A 17,082-nucleotide genomic window follows, 5' to 3' on the forward strand; every position below is an offset into this window, starting at 1 on the left:
AAACAATAATTTGACTGGAGGAAAGATGATCATGTTTTTATAGAACACATTTTAATGCATACATTGTGTGCCAATGGAAATCTGCTTTGTGCACCTGTCTTTGCGTGTGTTCTCTTTACAGAGACGAATGACAATTGACGTGGAGCTTCACCTTCCCAAAAATGCCAAAGTCCTACCCAAGCCCAACCCGTTAGTCCACTATGACGTGTTCCTCTATAAAGTAGCCAAATCACCAGCATGTGGCAGGGTAAAGCACCGGGTGAGATGGGAGGACTGTAAATATTGTGTCTACGAGTCTCCCTCCTACAGCCCCGCCAGCACACGCTCACTGCCTGCAATCATCCACGGGAGGACCTCGCAAGAACATCCCATGAACTCTGAGCAGAGACTATGATCAGCATCCTCATGGTGCTTGAACAACACTGTAAGAATGGTGACTTTCATACAGACTTTTTTGATACTGGCCTAATGGTGCTCAGATAGTAAATATGTAGTATCAATTGAATGTAATGCTAATTAAATGCACTGTACCATAATGCAAATGCAAATATTTTCCCAAAAAGATGGTCTCTGAGCTAAGAAAAATTAACATCTCTTGGGAATTCATCATCACCATATTGTTTAGAAAACCCTTTTTCTGCAAACAATAAATCAGAGTTTTAAACAGATCACCTTTTGTTTTTGCACACATGCATTTTTGTAATTTATTGCATGGTAATCAGGTTGAGAAAATGAATAAACGCTACCACATTTTACTCTGCGAACTATGACAGACTAAAAGCCTGCAAGAAAATCCAGAGCTTTACGTGTTTGAAGTAAAATTCAAAGCAAGTCCACTGCACAAGGACTTAATTCAGGCTGAAGTGATCTGCTTTAGGTAAGAGGGTCTATGAAGTTCTTATAGTCTTATGGTAGGTACCCCTACAACCCCAGAGCAGAGTTATGTGTGAGTGTGAACAATGACATGTGGGCAAAGGGGTCTCCACAATACCAGAAGCAACAGAGCCGTCTCTTGAACCGCAGGGAGCTCCTGGGCCTCTTTGTGTCACATGGGATTAAATTAGTACGGTCCATTAGCTTCTCAGTGACACAAAGACGCTTTGGCCTGCTAGTGAAACCTATAACGCACACCTGGTGTCTTTTTACATATTTGTATTTCATAAATCACAGAAAAACACTTTCTACCGTCAAGAAAGAAGTACTTAACTCAACCCTTGTCAAGGTCAATATCACCCTCCGTCTACCATGATGAAAACGTTTATTCGTCAGCAACAGTACTTGTCAACAGTGAAATAAATTCTGTAAGAATAGCAATAAATAAATAAAAAGCTGAAAAGTGTCCAAATAAAAACAAATATAGGGGAGAGTGGGGTGTATTGAGCCTGTGGGGAAGTTGAGCCACAACTTGTTTCTTGGCAACCTTAAACAAAATGGGTAATGTGACCACAATTATACCGTGTGATTGAGAGAGGCCCTTGGAATGATTGGTAAGTTATATATAAAAAAAGTATTTTTGTGTGTTCAAGGACTCATGCTTATTGTGTCTGAACAATTACAGACAAATCTGAAAAAATATAGCCTTTAGGAGGCTAAAATATGGATCTAAACTGATAGCATGATGTTAGCTCTAAACTGCTGGATGATACAAGTTTGTTAAAATGATAGGAGTGGGGTTATTTGAGCCAGTGTCTTACCCTATCTTTTCATTATAAGTATTGTTTTACTGTAATACAAATTTCAGAACAAAATCACGTGCAAAACAAAGAACAAAAACAAAAATTTATAAAATAAAAAGAAAATAAATAAATAAATAACAATAATAATTTTTCACTTGTTATTGAAAATTGGCCATTTAAGTTTTTCTGAAATTGTATTTCCCTGCGACATTTATAAGTGGGATGTTAAGTTCTATCAGCCCAGTTCTGTAAGGTCAGTTGCAGTCTGTTTTTTTAACTCTTCAATCTGAACTTTATTTTGTTCTGAAATTTATATATATATATATATATATATATATATATATATATATATATATATATATATATATATATATATATATATATATATATAATTTATCTTCCTTTGATATAGCATGAAGTGAAATTGTTCAGTACTACTTATAATCAATGGCACAAGACAAGTTTAAATCATTGTGGATCAACTTGCCCCTATACCTAGGCTCAATTTACCCCACACTGGGGGCAAGTTGAGCCAAGATACACACGCATGCATATTCCTACGTATAATTTTAACAACAAAAACAAAAACAAAAACAAAGATGCAACACATCTGTAGCAGTCATTTTGAATGGAAAAGCCAACGATGAAATAAAAGCCATATAAACCGTCATTATCCTAGGAAAATGGCATGGTCTCTTCTGTCATCTAGTGGTTGAAGTTCTCCATTACATGCTGAGTAAGTTGCGGAAACGGGGTGGGACTTTTATTTTGAAACACTCGTGTCGCCGCCTACACAAGACTCTTGTGTATCTTATGTAACAGCAGAAGCCGTGCTATCCAAATCACACAATTATATGCAGGTAACAAATGATTTTTCTCAATTCTTATGAATGTAATTCATATTTTTTCAGTTAGTGGTCCCTCTGTTTTTTTGTAGTTTTTTAGTTTTTTTTAACATTTCCACATTTTGTCTTCCTGTTTATACTGTATGTTAGCAAAGGCAAATGAAATATGTTAGAAAGAATGCAAACATTGTCATTGATGTTTTAATATGTCTCTTCTTTCTAAGTAACGTTAGCTACAATAAATAAATGTTAATTTTCAGGGTGCATTGTCGCGTTTCTGTATTAAAATATTAGACTCGTCATGTAAAATATGCTGTCAGACTTGACTTTATAATATTCTCACTCTACACTCTACGTAATTAACAACATATATATTTATATTTTAAGATTGAAGTTTAACTCTGACCAGTTAACAGATAATGGACAGTTGGTATTGACATGTTTCTTCCCTCTTTTGTTTAAATATGATAAATGACAGCTGCTTCACCTTATCAGGGGCCACCACCCTGTTACTCCCATCCAAGCCCACAGGGCCCCACACCAATGTAGAAAACCCTTCCTAATTATTATCTTTCAAGTCTAGTTAACTGTCAAAGATGCATTCAGTGTCCAGTATGACCGAGTGACTGAATGTGGCTCAACTTTAATGTTTATTTTTTCTTGGATTAGAAAAGGACAGGTTGCATGCTTTAGTATAAGAATGCTTGTTATATTATTCACAAATGATCTTACTGACCAGGCATTGTCGTTTTAGACATTGGTCAGTTTTGTTGCAGGTGTGGAAGTGTTTGGAGCTGAATGCAGAAGGTTGTAGCTGTGCTTGGTGGGGGGATTGGGGGTCTGTCGGCCTGCCATCATCTGAGCAAGAGTCCTAATGTTTCCAAGGTACAGTATCTGCTAATAATTTCCATAAAATCTTTTCAGAGAGTTGATTTTCCACCACAGATGCAACTTTCCTAAAAAAGCACTCTTCCCCCGATGCATTTCTCATGTTCAGAGCTGCTCTGAAGCATTGTGATCTAGCCAGCTTGTAATCATTGATAAAGCAACAAAGGTCATTACTGCTAAAGCTATTGCCAGTTTTCAATCTGAATTTGTGATTTAATCGATATGCTTTCATTGCTACATTAAACATGAAGGTCAAAACACATTTAAAGTCAAAATAAGAACACATTTCCTTTACCACTGTACACCACACTCTACCTCTGCTGATGTAGATTGTGCTGTTGGAGAGATCTGGGAGATGTGGGGGCTGGTTGAGCTCCATACGGAGGGATGATGGAGCCGTGTTTGAACAGGGACCACGAGGGGTGCGACCTGCAGGTGCCGTCGGCCGGAACACTTTAAATATGGTATGCATGTGTGAATTGATGGAGAAATCTGAATGAATTCAGGAATTTCAATTCACGTGATCAAATTCGTGTAATCTCTGATATTAAAATTTGGTTTGGAAAATGAGTTGCCACCAACTTAACAAAAGAATTTGGTTGTACCTAAAAACTTATTGTAACTCACAAACTTTCATTGTTTATTGCGTTTATAAAATAGGGAGGAAACAGCAATATATATATATATATATATATATATATATATATATAAGTAAATAGTTAAAGGAATAGATTGCCCAAAAATGAAAATTACCCCATGGTTTACTCACCTTTAAGTTATCGTAGGTGTGAATGACTTTCTTGTTTCAGACGAATACAGTCAGAGTTATTTAAAAAAAAAAAAAAATGTCCAAGCTTTATAATGGCAATGAAGGGGGTTAAGATTTTGAAGCCCAAAAAATGGCATCCATCCATCATAAAAAGTACTCCACATTAATAAAGCCCTCTTAAAGTGAAGCAATGTGTTTGTACAAGACAAATATCCATATTTAAAACTTTATAAACTGTAATCTCTAGTTTCCGCTTTCTGTTGTACATGCTTTCAAGAGAGTGTCATTACAGCAGATTTTGTACGATGTAGGTGTAAACTTCTAAAGAACAGTATACATTTGAAGTAATAATCTTTTGTAACTTTAGAAATGTCTTTACTGTCACATTTGGCTAGTTGAATTTTTCCTTGCTAAATTAAAGAATGTGTTTAAAAATGAAACCGTACTGACCTTAAAGGACTTCAAATTTCTGAAGCAGGAACACTGTTCTAGTTATTGTTTTCTTGTGCAGGTTTCAGAGTTGGGTCTTGAGTCTGAAATCCTGCCTGTTACAAAGGATCATGTGGCGTCTAAGAACCGCTTCCTGTATGTGAAGGGACAGCTGCACAAGATGCCATCAGGACCTGGGTGAGAGGAAACACCACTGTGTGTGCAGTTACTTATCTGAAGTCATAAATATTTCATATCTTCTTTTCCTTTCCTCTAGTGGGGTTGTCCGCACAATCCCTCCTTTCTCTCGACCCATAATTCAGAGCGTTCTGAAGGAGATACTGATCAGAAAAGGGACAGAGGAGGATGAATCAGTGCATGCATTTGTGTCCAGACGACTGGGTACTGAGGTGAGATTCATCATGGAGGCTCAATGACCTGCTAAACGATCCATGTTGTCCTTGTCTTGTACGACGTGCTTTGCTGCCATGACAAATCAATCTCAAATGTTTAGTGAGAGTAGAGAATCTGAAACTGATTGTATCTCTCCATGCAGCTGGCAGATATAGCCATAGACAGCCTGTGTAGAGGGGTTTTTGCAGGAGACTGCAGACAGTTGAGCATACGGTCCTGCTTTCCTCCTCTTTATGAAGCAGAGCGGTCTCGGGGCTCCATCATGCTGGGCATGCTGATGGGTTCAGGTGAGAGCACAGAAGGGCCTGGAGAATCTGCTTTTCTTTCTTTTTTACACTATGCCACCATGCAGTGCATTAATATGATAAACATTGAGTTTTAATTAATATTTTTGAATCCTGTTGGCTCATATACTGTATATCATGTAATAATAATATGCTTGATATTTTTTAGCATTTGTTTGAAATAGAAATATTTCCCAACATTATAAATGTCTTTGCTTAATGCATTGCTAAATAAAGTTATAAAAGTAATTATTTTGTGTGTGCATATATATATATATATATATATATATATATATATATATATATATATATACAGTGCTTTGCAAAAGTATTCAGACCCCTGACCAATTCTTTCGTATTATAAGATTATAAATGGTACACTGAAATTTCATTCTGATGGATCTTTGATTTGAAAGTGCTGAAACTTAAAATCAGTTATCGTAATTTGACATTGTGTTCTTGATTGGAAATATTTGTAGGAAAAATAAAAAGCGTAAGTATCTTGCTTGCGTACGTATTCAACCCCTGTAAAATTGCCACATTACATAAATTAAATTAAAATGTATGCATTTAGCAGAGGCTTTTATCCAAAGCGACTTACAGTGCATTCAGGCTATCAGTTTTTACCTATCATTTATATCAATCGAACCTCCAGCATTGCGCTTGATAGCGCAGTGCTCTACCACTACAGGAACACATTATATAATGATATTTATATATTCATAGTTACACCTTTAAAACCATAAGGCAGGAATGTTTTTTTTTTTTTTTTTTACAATTTTTTTGTTAAATAAAAAATAAAAACAATATAATTAATGAATTTTAAAAGGTGTAGTGTACTTTCTTGTAACCATGATTTATTTTAAAAGGTGTAACCATGTATAGGTAGTAATATTTATTATAAAGGTTTTTATGCTTTTATAACGTATTTTAACCATGGTTAAATAGTTTAATACATATAAATTATTTATGGGTAAGTTGTTTAGAATTACTCATTTATAGATTTTGGTGTTTATTATACATTAGATATAAGACATTAAAATACGTTTTGCAATGCATAATTGTTTAATTTCATAGAAGGTGTTACTGATTAATATTTGTTTGTATTCATATTATATAAGGAGGTGGTCCTAAAGTAGTCCCTTCAGACTTGGCAAAGAGAGCATCTAAAGAGTCTTGGACTCAGTGGTCTCTTAAAAGAGGCATGCAGGCATTCCCAGAAGCCTTGGAGGACACGCTGAAGAGACGAGAACGAGTGGAGCTTCATCATCATGCCAAAGTGAAGAGTCTGAACCTGAACAGTGGAGGCTGGGAGGTGAGATGATGGCCCAGCAGCAAGACGTAACTTCTTTAGACATTCAAACAAGATGAGCTGACTGAATATCTTTTGCTGAGTGTTAAAATATATTTTAAATAGATCAAACTAGATGATGGGGTCTCTTTGAAAGCTGATCATGTGATTTCTACACTACCTGCATCTGGTAAATACACTCATCTTACAGTGGCGTACTCCAATGTTTCCTGGTTTTTGCTTAATTTTAAGTCTAATTTAGTGAGTTCTTTTAATTATTGATTCAAGCTGAAGTCCGATAGAAATGCATTTACATTTGCATTTACATTATAATGCATTTTCTGATGTTCAGTTAACGTTGCGAGCTCACAGCTGAAGTTAAATGTGATCACCATTGCTGTGGCGCTGTAGATTCACACACTGCTCTCTACCCAGTCAACATACATTAACAGAGAGTAGATTTTACACTAATGTCTGTTTATTTTTACCAGAACTAGCACCTGTACTGCCCCCTGCTGCTCAACCTCTGTCGGAAGAGCTGCGATCCATCGCTTTAGTAACCGTTGCTCTGGTGAATTTGGAATATGAAGGCTTCATCCTTCCTGTTACTGTAAGACTTCACTCTGTGATTTTAAATGCATGAGACAAAATATAATGCAGACCCATAAACCATTAAATGCTCATGAAGTTTGGTTGCTCTGTTCAGTTCATAATCTCTTTGCATAGAAGAGCTTTCCTAATTGTAAATGCATTAAAGAACTTTATATGTGTGTAGGCTTTATTCATAATGCATGTGTATGGTATATGTGCACGTGCTCTTTATATTTTAGGGTTTTGGACATTTGGTGCCTTCCTCTGAAGATCCAGGTCTGTTGGGGGTGGTGTATGACTCTGTTCCCTTTCCCCAACACAATCGGAGTGGAGGATTGACCACTAGACTGACGGTGAGACTGAGAAGTTTTTTTTTTTTACCTTTTAACTAGAGTAATTTTTTTTCCTTTTTTTTAAAGAAATGTATAGTTTAATTCTGCAAAGACACCTTAAATTTGCCAAAAGTGACAAACTGTTACATTGTCACAAAAGTGAGTAAATGCTAAGTCAAGCAACACAACATTGATGATACTAATAATAAATGTTTTCTGAGCATCGAATCAGCATATTAGAATGATTTCTGAAGGATCATGTGACACTGAGGACTGGAGTTATGATGCTAAATTCATATGAATTAGAATTTAATTCTAATATTAAAATAGAAAAAAGTTATTTAAAATTGCAGCCACATTTTACTATTTGTATATATTTATTTATTTATTATTTTTATCATTATTATTTATACATTTTTTATCAATTAAAAAAATAAAGCCTTGGTGAGCATAAGATTTTTCTTTCTTTTTTAATCTTACCAACTCCAGTAATATGTGTTGCACAATATCCACAAAAATAAAATGTATAAATATGAATGTTGAGGATATTTTTGTAAAATGTCTTTCTAAAGTATTTTATTATTTTTAATATAAAAGGGTGATAAAAACATGTAAGTGTTGTAAAATAGAACATCTGGCAACATGAAAGTGACAAGAAAAATTGCATACAGAAAATCCAATCTTTACTTTAAAGACAAGGTCTCTGGAGAGATTCGTCTATAAACGAGTAGCCCCATCAGCGATTTGCGAGTCTCTGATATGAATTCCTCCCCCTTCCCCTATCAGGAACATATTACATGCGGTAATAAAAATAGCCTTCGGTACTCTGTGGTCCTCACAACAACAAAAATTGCTAATGCATTATTAATTTCTCCCCCACTTAAATCATTATTAATTTAATAGTTAGATGTCCTTTGCTTAGAACATGTTGTTTCTCCCTGCTTGAAAACATCTCTGTAGTCGAGAGGCCAGAAACATCTAGATTCAGAGTGCCATTAGAGGAGATGAAATATGCTTTGAGCAGTGTTAGCAACCTGAATAACATGATGCTACTCCCTCCAGCTGGGGAAGCAGTGCTCCTGTGAGTGAGGATGATCCAGCTGTTATCATCACAGAAGCCATTTCTAGTTGTCTAGTGTAATCACTGCTGCTCAGTGCTCTAGCTGTGTGTGTGTTTGACTCCAGGTGATGATGGGGGGCGCGTGGTTTGAGCAGACATTCGGGCATCCTGATTCAGTGACGAAGCAGACGCTGTTGGAACGAGCCACCCAGGCTGTGACCTCTCACCTGGGCGTAAACTCTCAACCTGTATGGAGTCGCGTCGCTTTACTCAAGGTGAGACTGTGTGTTGAAATAAAGCAATAAGCCATTACAGTGATTTTACCACAGGCGAGGGGAGTGCCTGAAGTCTCTGTAAATATGGCGTTAAGTATATTATAGCAATTATAAAATGTATGCAAATAGGAAAAATAACTGCAAAAAATAATTACAAACATTGTTATTAAATTGTTATATACATATTCACGGTGTTACATCTTTAAAAACTTTAATCAAGAAAAAGAACATTTTTATAAAATGTATGTAAACTGTATGTACCCTTAAGTTGGTTATTGCCATTATAAAATAATAGGAAATTTGAAGATGCATTTTGTTTCTATAAATTGTAAGTGTAAAATATTGTTAAAAAATAGATATATGATATATATGAATGTAAGTACTTATAAAATATAAAAAAAATATTAATTTTAATTCTAATAAATTATTATTAGTAAAGTCATTTAAAATATATAATAATAATAATAATAACAAGAATCGTTTTTTTTATTATTTTATTATATATATATATATAGACATAGATATGTGAATATAGCCTTGAGTTATTGCTATTATGAAATAAAAAATATGAAAAAAAATGTCTTTGATCAATTAATAATAATATATTTTTTAAATACTATATTTTTAACTATTTATATTATACTATTATATATATATATATATATATATATATATATATATATATATATATATATATATATATATATATATATATATATATAGGTAGTTTACGGAGTTAGTTTACTTTTTCTGCTCTTTTGAAGTTAGAAACCATTTGTTACATAAAGTTGATAAATAATGTTAAATAATGTTGACTCAATCATAACATAGCAGTTATGCATGTAAGTCTTAAAGATAGTAAAATGGAAAAATTAGCCAGTGCAATTCACTGGGTCAGAGAAAGGGTGTAAAACATTAGTGTAAAACAAAATTTGGTTGAACTTTGGTGGATCTGGGAAGAAAAATGAAATTGCTACAGAAGTCTAGACTATGGCCCCATTAATTCACATTCATTTGAAGAAAGGCCAAACAATCTTTACTATACAAGCTCTGACTTGAGTCAACCATGCTTAGCATCGGCTTCATGGAGCTCACAGCTCTCTCTGTGGTTCTGCTCTGCCATAAATCAGGGCTGATGGTCCCTTTCTTTAAACGTTGCCCCTGCTCTCCATCTCTATGGTTCTGGGAGTTCAGTGAGCAGAACAGGGGGGCTCTGGGAGGGTCTCTCGTTTTCAGGCTGGAGATGACAGACTGGTGTTGTGGGGGCAAGAGGAGCAACCAGCTGCTCTACTTCATTTCTGACTGACTTATTCTTAATTATATGGTCATAGAGCAAGAAGAAAATTTCCACCTTAGTGCACCCACACGCACATACTCGTAATTTTTTGATGCTACATTGTCTCATTGTCTTCTGAACAGTTGAATTACCCTTATACACTCTCACAAAGAGAAAATATATTCAGGCAGCTACTTTATCTGGAATCTCATATATAAAATTTTTTTAAACTTTTTTATATTAATGAATGTAATTTCTTTTGAGTTTTTCTCTGCTCTGTGACTCCTGTTATTTTTTTTTTATTTTTTTTTTCAGAACTGCATTCCGCAGTATCATTTAGGACACTGGAAACGACTTGGTGAGTTTATTAATCACCCAAACTCATTCCACTATCCTTTCCCTGATCGTGTTAATAAGGGACAGTTTGTGTGTGCTGTTTCTTATTTTCAGAAAAGATGAGGCAATACATCAGCAACCACAATCTGCCCCTTACACTGGCGGGAGCGTCCTACGATGGTGTCTCTGTCAATGATGTTGTATTTAGCGGACGGACTGCAGCTGAGGGCCTCGTTGGGAAAACATGACTTCTGCTAACTTAATTTTGTCTGCTTTTATTGAATATTATAGGTTTTGTGATCTCCGTTTTGTGATTCATGGGAAGCATCTGAAAAATATACACTACCGTATGAACAACATGCTTTACTTTAAGTATATTTCAATATAATTTGATAAATCATATGTTTTGTTTTCCAAATAAAATCGAAATATCTAAACATTAACTCAAGAAGCAAAACTGATTAAATTTTATTTCATCACCTTTATTCCTGAAGTTAGGAAGACTGTTTTCAAAGAAAATATTTTATTTTTGGTGCTCCATTGCCTTTCTATTTTTTTTTTTTTTTAATCCCTAAATTCTCATTTATGTTTAAAAATAAGGGGCACTTAAATGAGGAATATAATATATTTTCATCAGTCAGTTTCATTAAAGTTTGACATCTTGGGCTGGAAAATTGTCAATTGCTACTTGTATCTCACCCAAAAAGTCTGTCTGAATCAATTTTGCCATTAGTAAAGGTTATTCTGACCTGCATTCATGTCCCCTCAGCATCTATCAGTAATGGCCAGGGGCAGACTTAGATTTTCAAAATGCAGTATATTTTAACTCATCTCTTCCATTTGTCTGAAAGAAGATGGTAGTTTTCAGGTATTTTGACAAGGCTGAGATGAAGTGCCATTACATCAGGTTGCACTAAAAAACATTTTGCACTGAACATTTTACACCATTACACTGAAGTGGCTTCGATGGCAAATTTACAACTTCTATTTTGCATTTAAGCCAAGCAGCAAATTGGAAATGGCTATGACATTCTGCATTGTCATTGACTTTCAAAAGGGAAAAAAAAGTATACAATTACTCTGAGAACCAGACCTTTAATGGGTGCTTGAGAGCCAATTGTTTCACACACATATTGTTTGCAAAGCATTTTTCTTAATGTGTCACGCAGGTTCAGTATGCAAAAATAGTGTGCCTTTTTCATAGTGTGCCTAGATATCATTATGGATCCATATGCAACGAAGACTGATTGTGCTGCTTTCAACCTTAGGTGCTTATAGTGAATGTGATTTTTTAACAACAATAATTTCATGAAAAACCGCAATGTTTTTTTCTGACAACCACTCAATAAATGAATCATTTCTTTTTATGTGATTGTCTCAGTTCACTGGCTCTTTAAATATGATAATAAATTATATGTGTTTGGTTTGTTGCATGTAAAAATTCTTTAATAACTTCTATCCATTAAGAAAGACGAGTAGATTCAACTGAGAGTGCCAGTACAGTTTAAAGCAAATAAACCTGCAGCTAACGAGGAGTTTACATTAATAAAACGGGACAAATATGAAATATTTAATGTGCAAATTACACAGCCACCCCTGAAACCATTATCTGACAAATGGCAAGTTCACCAATTGTCTGCAGTGACGTGCTTCTGTTGTTTCCACCTCTTGGTCTGTTGACAGTTCAGTTGGAAAGTTATTTGACAGTACGCACACCGTCAAACACAGACAAAGAAAGCTGTGCCTGCCAGCAACCTTGAAATGTGTTGTTCCTCATTGGTTTTGTAATTTGCACATTTTAAGAGATTTCCTGATGTTCACCACAATTTTGAACGTCAATGAATGAATATATAATTAATATATAGGCTAATATTTAGCTAAATACTCTTCTCTCAAGGAGCTGTGGACACTGATGACATGCCTGGTAACTGCTACGTGACGAGCTGTTTTACTGACGTCTTTTCACGGTTAAAACACTAAATGAGCGATTACACGAGACATTTATTTCATCTTATAACTAGTATTTGAGAGGAATCGTTGATCGCATTCACTCACTTCAGTGCCTTAATTTCAATAATAAAAAAGGACAGCATATGGTTATGTCTAAAGCATTGGGGAAAATGAAACATATGGCTATAAAAGAGAAAATGGAAGCGCACAAAAGAGGCATTGCTAGACAGTCATTTGATGTGTGAAGGAATCTCTTGTAAAATTCCTCGGGGAGCTGTTGGCAGCCTTCCTCTGCTGAACTCCTGAGTCCTGACAGAATCAGAGTTGTTAAGATGCCTGGCAGCAGTTCTGCTGTGAGATGTTATGTCCCTCTCTTTTATTTCTGGGATACTTAAGACAATTTTATCCTTGTTTGGTTATACAGCTTGAAGCATACACGACAAATGCCGAATGTACCGATATTTACAGCGGCTGTCTAAGATATACTCGAAGCCAATTGCAGTATATTTTTGTACAATAATGTTTATCTTTCAATGATGACCACTAAAGTGTGTAATTGCCTGGCGTCTCAGGCAGATGTTAATTTCATAGATAGCTGTGCCAGTGTAATGTCTAATGTATCAATCAGTGTAAACACGTTGTTGCTGTATCTCACAGTGGTAACTTGTTTCTCATAATTCTGACTTAATATGATTATAATATCCTCCAGTGGGACTTTATTACTCATAATTGTGACTTTATATCTCCCAGTGTGACTTTAAAAATTATTATAGCTCCCTTATTACTCATGATTGTGATTCTTATATCTCTATGTCAAGTCAACAATTCATGATAGATTATTTTTTGTTATATTTCAAAATTAGTTTATTTTCTAACGTAAACATTATTTATTCATTATTTCCATTCAATTCTATTTTGTGCCCATTTGTTTATTTGGTATATAGCTGTGTACTTCAGCATCTTGCTATGTAAGGACTACAACCATGATCCAATTCATAAAATACTGTTTTAAATGTTCGATCTAAAAAAAAAAAAAAAAAAAAAAAAAAATGGACCAAATCATCATATTTGAATGATTTCTTAAAATCATGTGACACTGAAGACTGGAGTGATGGCTGCTGAAAAATTTAGCTTTGCCAACACAGCAATAAATTACATTATAAAGTATTTTAAAATAGAAAACAGATGGTTAAAATTTAATCAGATTTCACATGATTACTGTATTTACTGCACTGTTGATCAAATAAATGCAGCCTTGGTGAACATAAGACATTTTGATCAAACACACACAAAAGTGTCTGTTGTCTTTTTCTTTCTGTTTATATCATTCTGTGGGTACACAGCACGTTCCCTTGTTGAAAGAGTGACCTAATGTACCAAAATCACAAGCCAAATGGCATCCAATTATGATTATAAAAGCTGTTTGGTGGACTCTGCCGTCTACATATATTTCATGCTCAATCTGGGTCACTAAATACCCCTACGTCTCTAACATACCATTTGGCTTCACATTCTCAGAATAAAATATTATAATTAAGACTTGTTTGTGTTTTGACATACTCTTTAACCAGTGCTGTGCATAATAATGATAAATCCACGGAAACAGCCAGTTAGATCATCTCTGGATTTTTTTTAAGCTTATAATAGCATTTCCAGGCCTGATTTTGAACACTGTCCTAAATAAAGTTGCATTTTGTTTTTTGCAAGAAGGTAAACTGATATTATAATGCACCTTTGCTTCATTCAGGTATGTAAAAACCACTTCTCCAACCCATTCAGTTCCTGATGAATGAAATCAAGCCCCAAACCACTTTTTTCATTGAATATCATATTTCAGATTAGGTAAATTCATTCTGACTTTAATCGCTGAAATGCTAAAATATCTGTGGGCCAGCTCAAGCTTGATCATTTTCAGTTCAGTTCAGTTCAGTTCAGTTCAGTTCAGTTTATTGTCATATGCATATTCGTACAGAGTACCACAGCAATGAAATACAATGTGCCTCAGCACTCTCTCAGCACCAGTCAATAATAAGATAGAATAGAATAAAATAAACTAAAAATAAAATAAAAAAACATACGCTCAAACCTCAGCCCTCCTTCCTCTTACACTATCGTTCAGTAGCCTTACGGCCTGTGGATAAAAACTGTCCCTAAAACGTGACGTACGTGTTGGGATGCTCTGCCAACGTCTCCCTGATGGGAGTTGGGAGAAGAGGCTATGTGCCGGATGACTAACATCCTGTATAATTCTCAGTGCCTTCCCAGTGCTGCGTTTCCAATAAATATCCTGTAGTGATTCCAGTGGAACCCCAATAATTTTTGATGCGGTTTTAACCACCTTCGTCAGAAGATTCAATTCACTTGAAGTAGCCCTTCCAAACCACACTGTAATATTACCTGTCAGTATACTCTCAATTGTACAACGGTAAAATTTCTTTAAAATATTTTGAGACATACCATATTTCTTAAGACACCTCAAGAAGTAAAGTCTCTGGTGTGCCTTCTTAATGGCACAGGTGATGTGGAAAGACCATGAAAGGGAGTCTGAAATATGAATGCCTAAAAACTTAAAAGTATTAACAATTTCAACTGCAGAGTTATTGATGTAGACAGGTGTATGTGTGGGTTTATTTCTTCTAAAATCTATGATGACCTCCTTAGTTTTCCCCACATTCAGGGACAAATTATTTCTTCGGCACCACTTGATCAAATTACTTACCTCATCCCTATAGGCAGTTTCATTATTGTTGTCAATAAGTCCTACCACTGTAGTATCGTCTGCAAATTTCACAATACTATTTGTGGGATATTTTGCAATACAGTCATAAGTATACAGACTATATAATAAAGGACTAAGACAGCAACCTTGAGGTGCTCCAGTATTTAACACTATTGGGGCTGAGTATGTAGTGCCTACTCTAACTGTCTGAGAACGGCCTGTTAGAAGGTTTAATTGTAAGTAACAAAAGTAATATGTATTTCTTTCTACATTATTTTAAGATACTACATTATTTTAAGATACTTTTCATTTAAAGTTTTAACTGTAAATTTGCATGCTTTTGTGAGTTATTCATTATTCATTCACCCCACATCAGCAAATTTACTGATTTATTACCACTGCTGCACCTAAGAGCGTTTGATAATCAGAGATGATTTACCTTTACAATGTTTTCATGCATCAAGAGCTACTGTACAAACAAATATGATAAAATGATTTTCTTCCCTATGTGATCTCTCATTAGCAAAAAAAAAGAAAACAACGTCAGCCTCTGAACCGTTCCCTTCTTGTTTATAACGCAGTGACAAGCTTTTCTCCAGGAATGATTGTTGTGTGCTCAGCATTCACTGTTGGATGGATTCTCAGATGAGCATCAGAAGATCATGCTCATCTGCTTTGCTGCACGGCTTTAGAGAGGTTTTGGGCTCTTGTCAGCTGGACTGGTTTGCCAAATAGTTGATTATAAATATGCTCAATTCATTAACAAGTGAAAATGAATATGAAAAATGGTTCAATAAAATTACAAACAGATTATTTCAACCTTAAAAGCCGGTACTTATATAAATATATAGCTCTGTTCAATGGATGTTAAAGGTTCTTCATGGAACCATCTATGCCTTAAAGAACCTTTAAGGTTGTGAGGTCAATAATTTGTTCCTGAATGTTGTTAGAACTTAAGAAGAGTATGCAAACCAAAAAATTAAAATAATTATAATTATCAAGTAAATCTATGGTTATTTAGGACCAGATGCCATATTGAAGAAACATCGTCAGAATCCATCCATTTACTTTTCACTTAAAGCTGCGGTAGGGAACTTTTGACGCTCTAGCGGTTAATAAACAGAACTGCTTGCGTCTTGCGGAAGAACATCGTAGCCGGAACTACTTCTCTCTGTTTATGTCTATGAAGAATCACAAAGGTACTGGGTTACTCCGCCGCGGTATCCCCGAAGCAATCTAAAATAGTCCGAATATAAACACTTATTATAGGTGCACCCTAGTGATTCAGGACAAGCCAAAAACACGGTTTGGAAAATGGATTCATGGTGTACTCGCTTATTATATACATTTTTCTACATTTTGAACACAAACAAAGTTACGGACCGCAGCTCTGATTGGTTATTTTTTACCGGGAGAGATGGAGTTTCTGCAAATGGCAATAGGACCACTGGGAGGAGCCAGAGGAGCTTGATTATTTTCACAGATTATCTGTCTCATATTCTACTGTCAGGACATAATGACAGTTTTAATAAATATGTAAAAAAAAATTTTTTTTTACAAAAGTTCCCTACAGCACCTTTAACTTAGCTAAGGGAATAGAAATTTGCAAATCTTACATGGAGAATTAACATAGGTTTCTGTAAAACAGCACCAGATACAATTTTTTACAGTGCTAAAAAATATTCCAGGATAATAAAAGGTGTTGCTTTCGTTTAAGATGTCCTTTTCCTCCCATGATACGCATCTGATTTAATCTGGCAACCGTCATTGTGCCATTGCAGGTTCATTACACATGAGGAAGGTCCTCTGGAGGCCGAACTGTCCATCAGCGGTCTTCTGTTGCCTCTATTGTTTGTCACAATACTGACTTCCTTATATCAGTAAAGAGCATCTGTGTGTGACCTCTGGTCACCTGGAGAGTGGACGACCAATGGGGCGAATAGAAAG

The 17,082-nt window shown here is 35.2% G+C and overlaps 1 protein-coding gene across 2 annotated transcripts; it reads left to right on the top strand.

Annotated features, from left to right (window-relative positions):
- Window positions 1-2,387: 2,387 nt before the first annotated feature.
- On the top strand, window positions 2,388-11,833 carry LOC128030411 (protoporphyrinogen oxidase). Of its 2 annotated transcripts, none has more exons than XM_052618022.1 (13): window positions 2,388-2,536; window positions 3,261-3,406; window positions 3,739-3,873; window positions 4,690-4,805; window positions 4,885-5,017; window positions 5,164-5,308; window positions 6,427-6,620; window positions 6,723-6,786; window positions 7,088-7,206; window positions 7,427-7,540; window positions 8,705-8,854; window positions 10,446-10,488; window positions 10,581-11,833. In XM_052618022.1, exons 2-13 carry the CDS (start codon window positions 3,320-3,322, stop codon window positions 10,712-10,714), a joined length of 1,434 nt encoding a protein of 477 aa, XP_052473982.1. In that variant the 5' UTR covers window positions 2,388-2,536; window positions 3,261-3,319; the 3' UTR covers window positions 10,715-11,833. The 2 variants fall into 2 exon arrangements, with proteins under 2 accessions (XP_052473982.1, XP_052473983.1); XM_052618023.1 differs by having other exon boundaries at window positions 2,480-2,536; window positions 3,276-3,406.
- The last annotated feature ends 5,249 nt before the right edge of the window (window positions 11,834-17,082 follow it).

The sequence above is a fragment of the Carassius gibelio genome, chromosome A16 (assembly GCF_023724105.1).
Source record: "Carassius gibelio isolate Cgi1373 ecotype wild population from Czech Republic chromosome A16, carGib1.2-hapl.c, whole genome shotgun sequence".
Classification (NCBI taxonomy): Eukaryota; Metazoa; Chordata; class Actinopteri; order Cypriniformes; family Cyprinidae; genus Carassius; species Carassius gibelio.

Coding starts and splice junctions, on each gene's coding strand:
- LOC128030411 (XM_052618022.1), top strand. CDS start 3,320: ATGCAGAAGGTTGTAGCTGTGCTTGGTGGGGGGATTGGGGGTCTGTCG. Junction 5,309..6,426: donor GGGCATGCTGATGGGTTCAG/GTGAGAGCACAG, acceptor ATATTATATAAG/GAGGTGGTCCTAAAGTAGTC. Junction 6,787..7,087: donor TTCTACACTACCTGCATCTG/GTAAATACACTC, acceptor TATTTTTACCAG/AACTAGCACCTGTACTGCCC.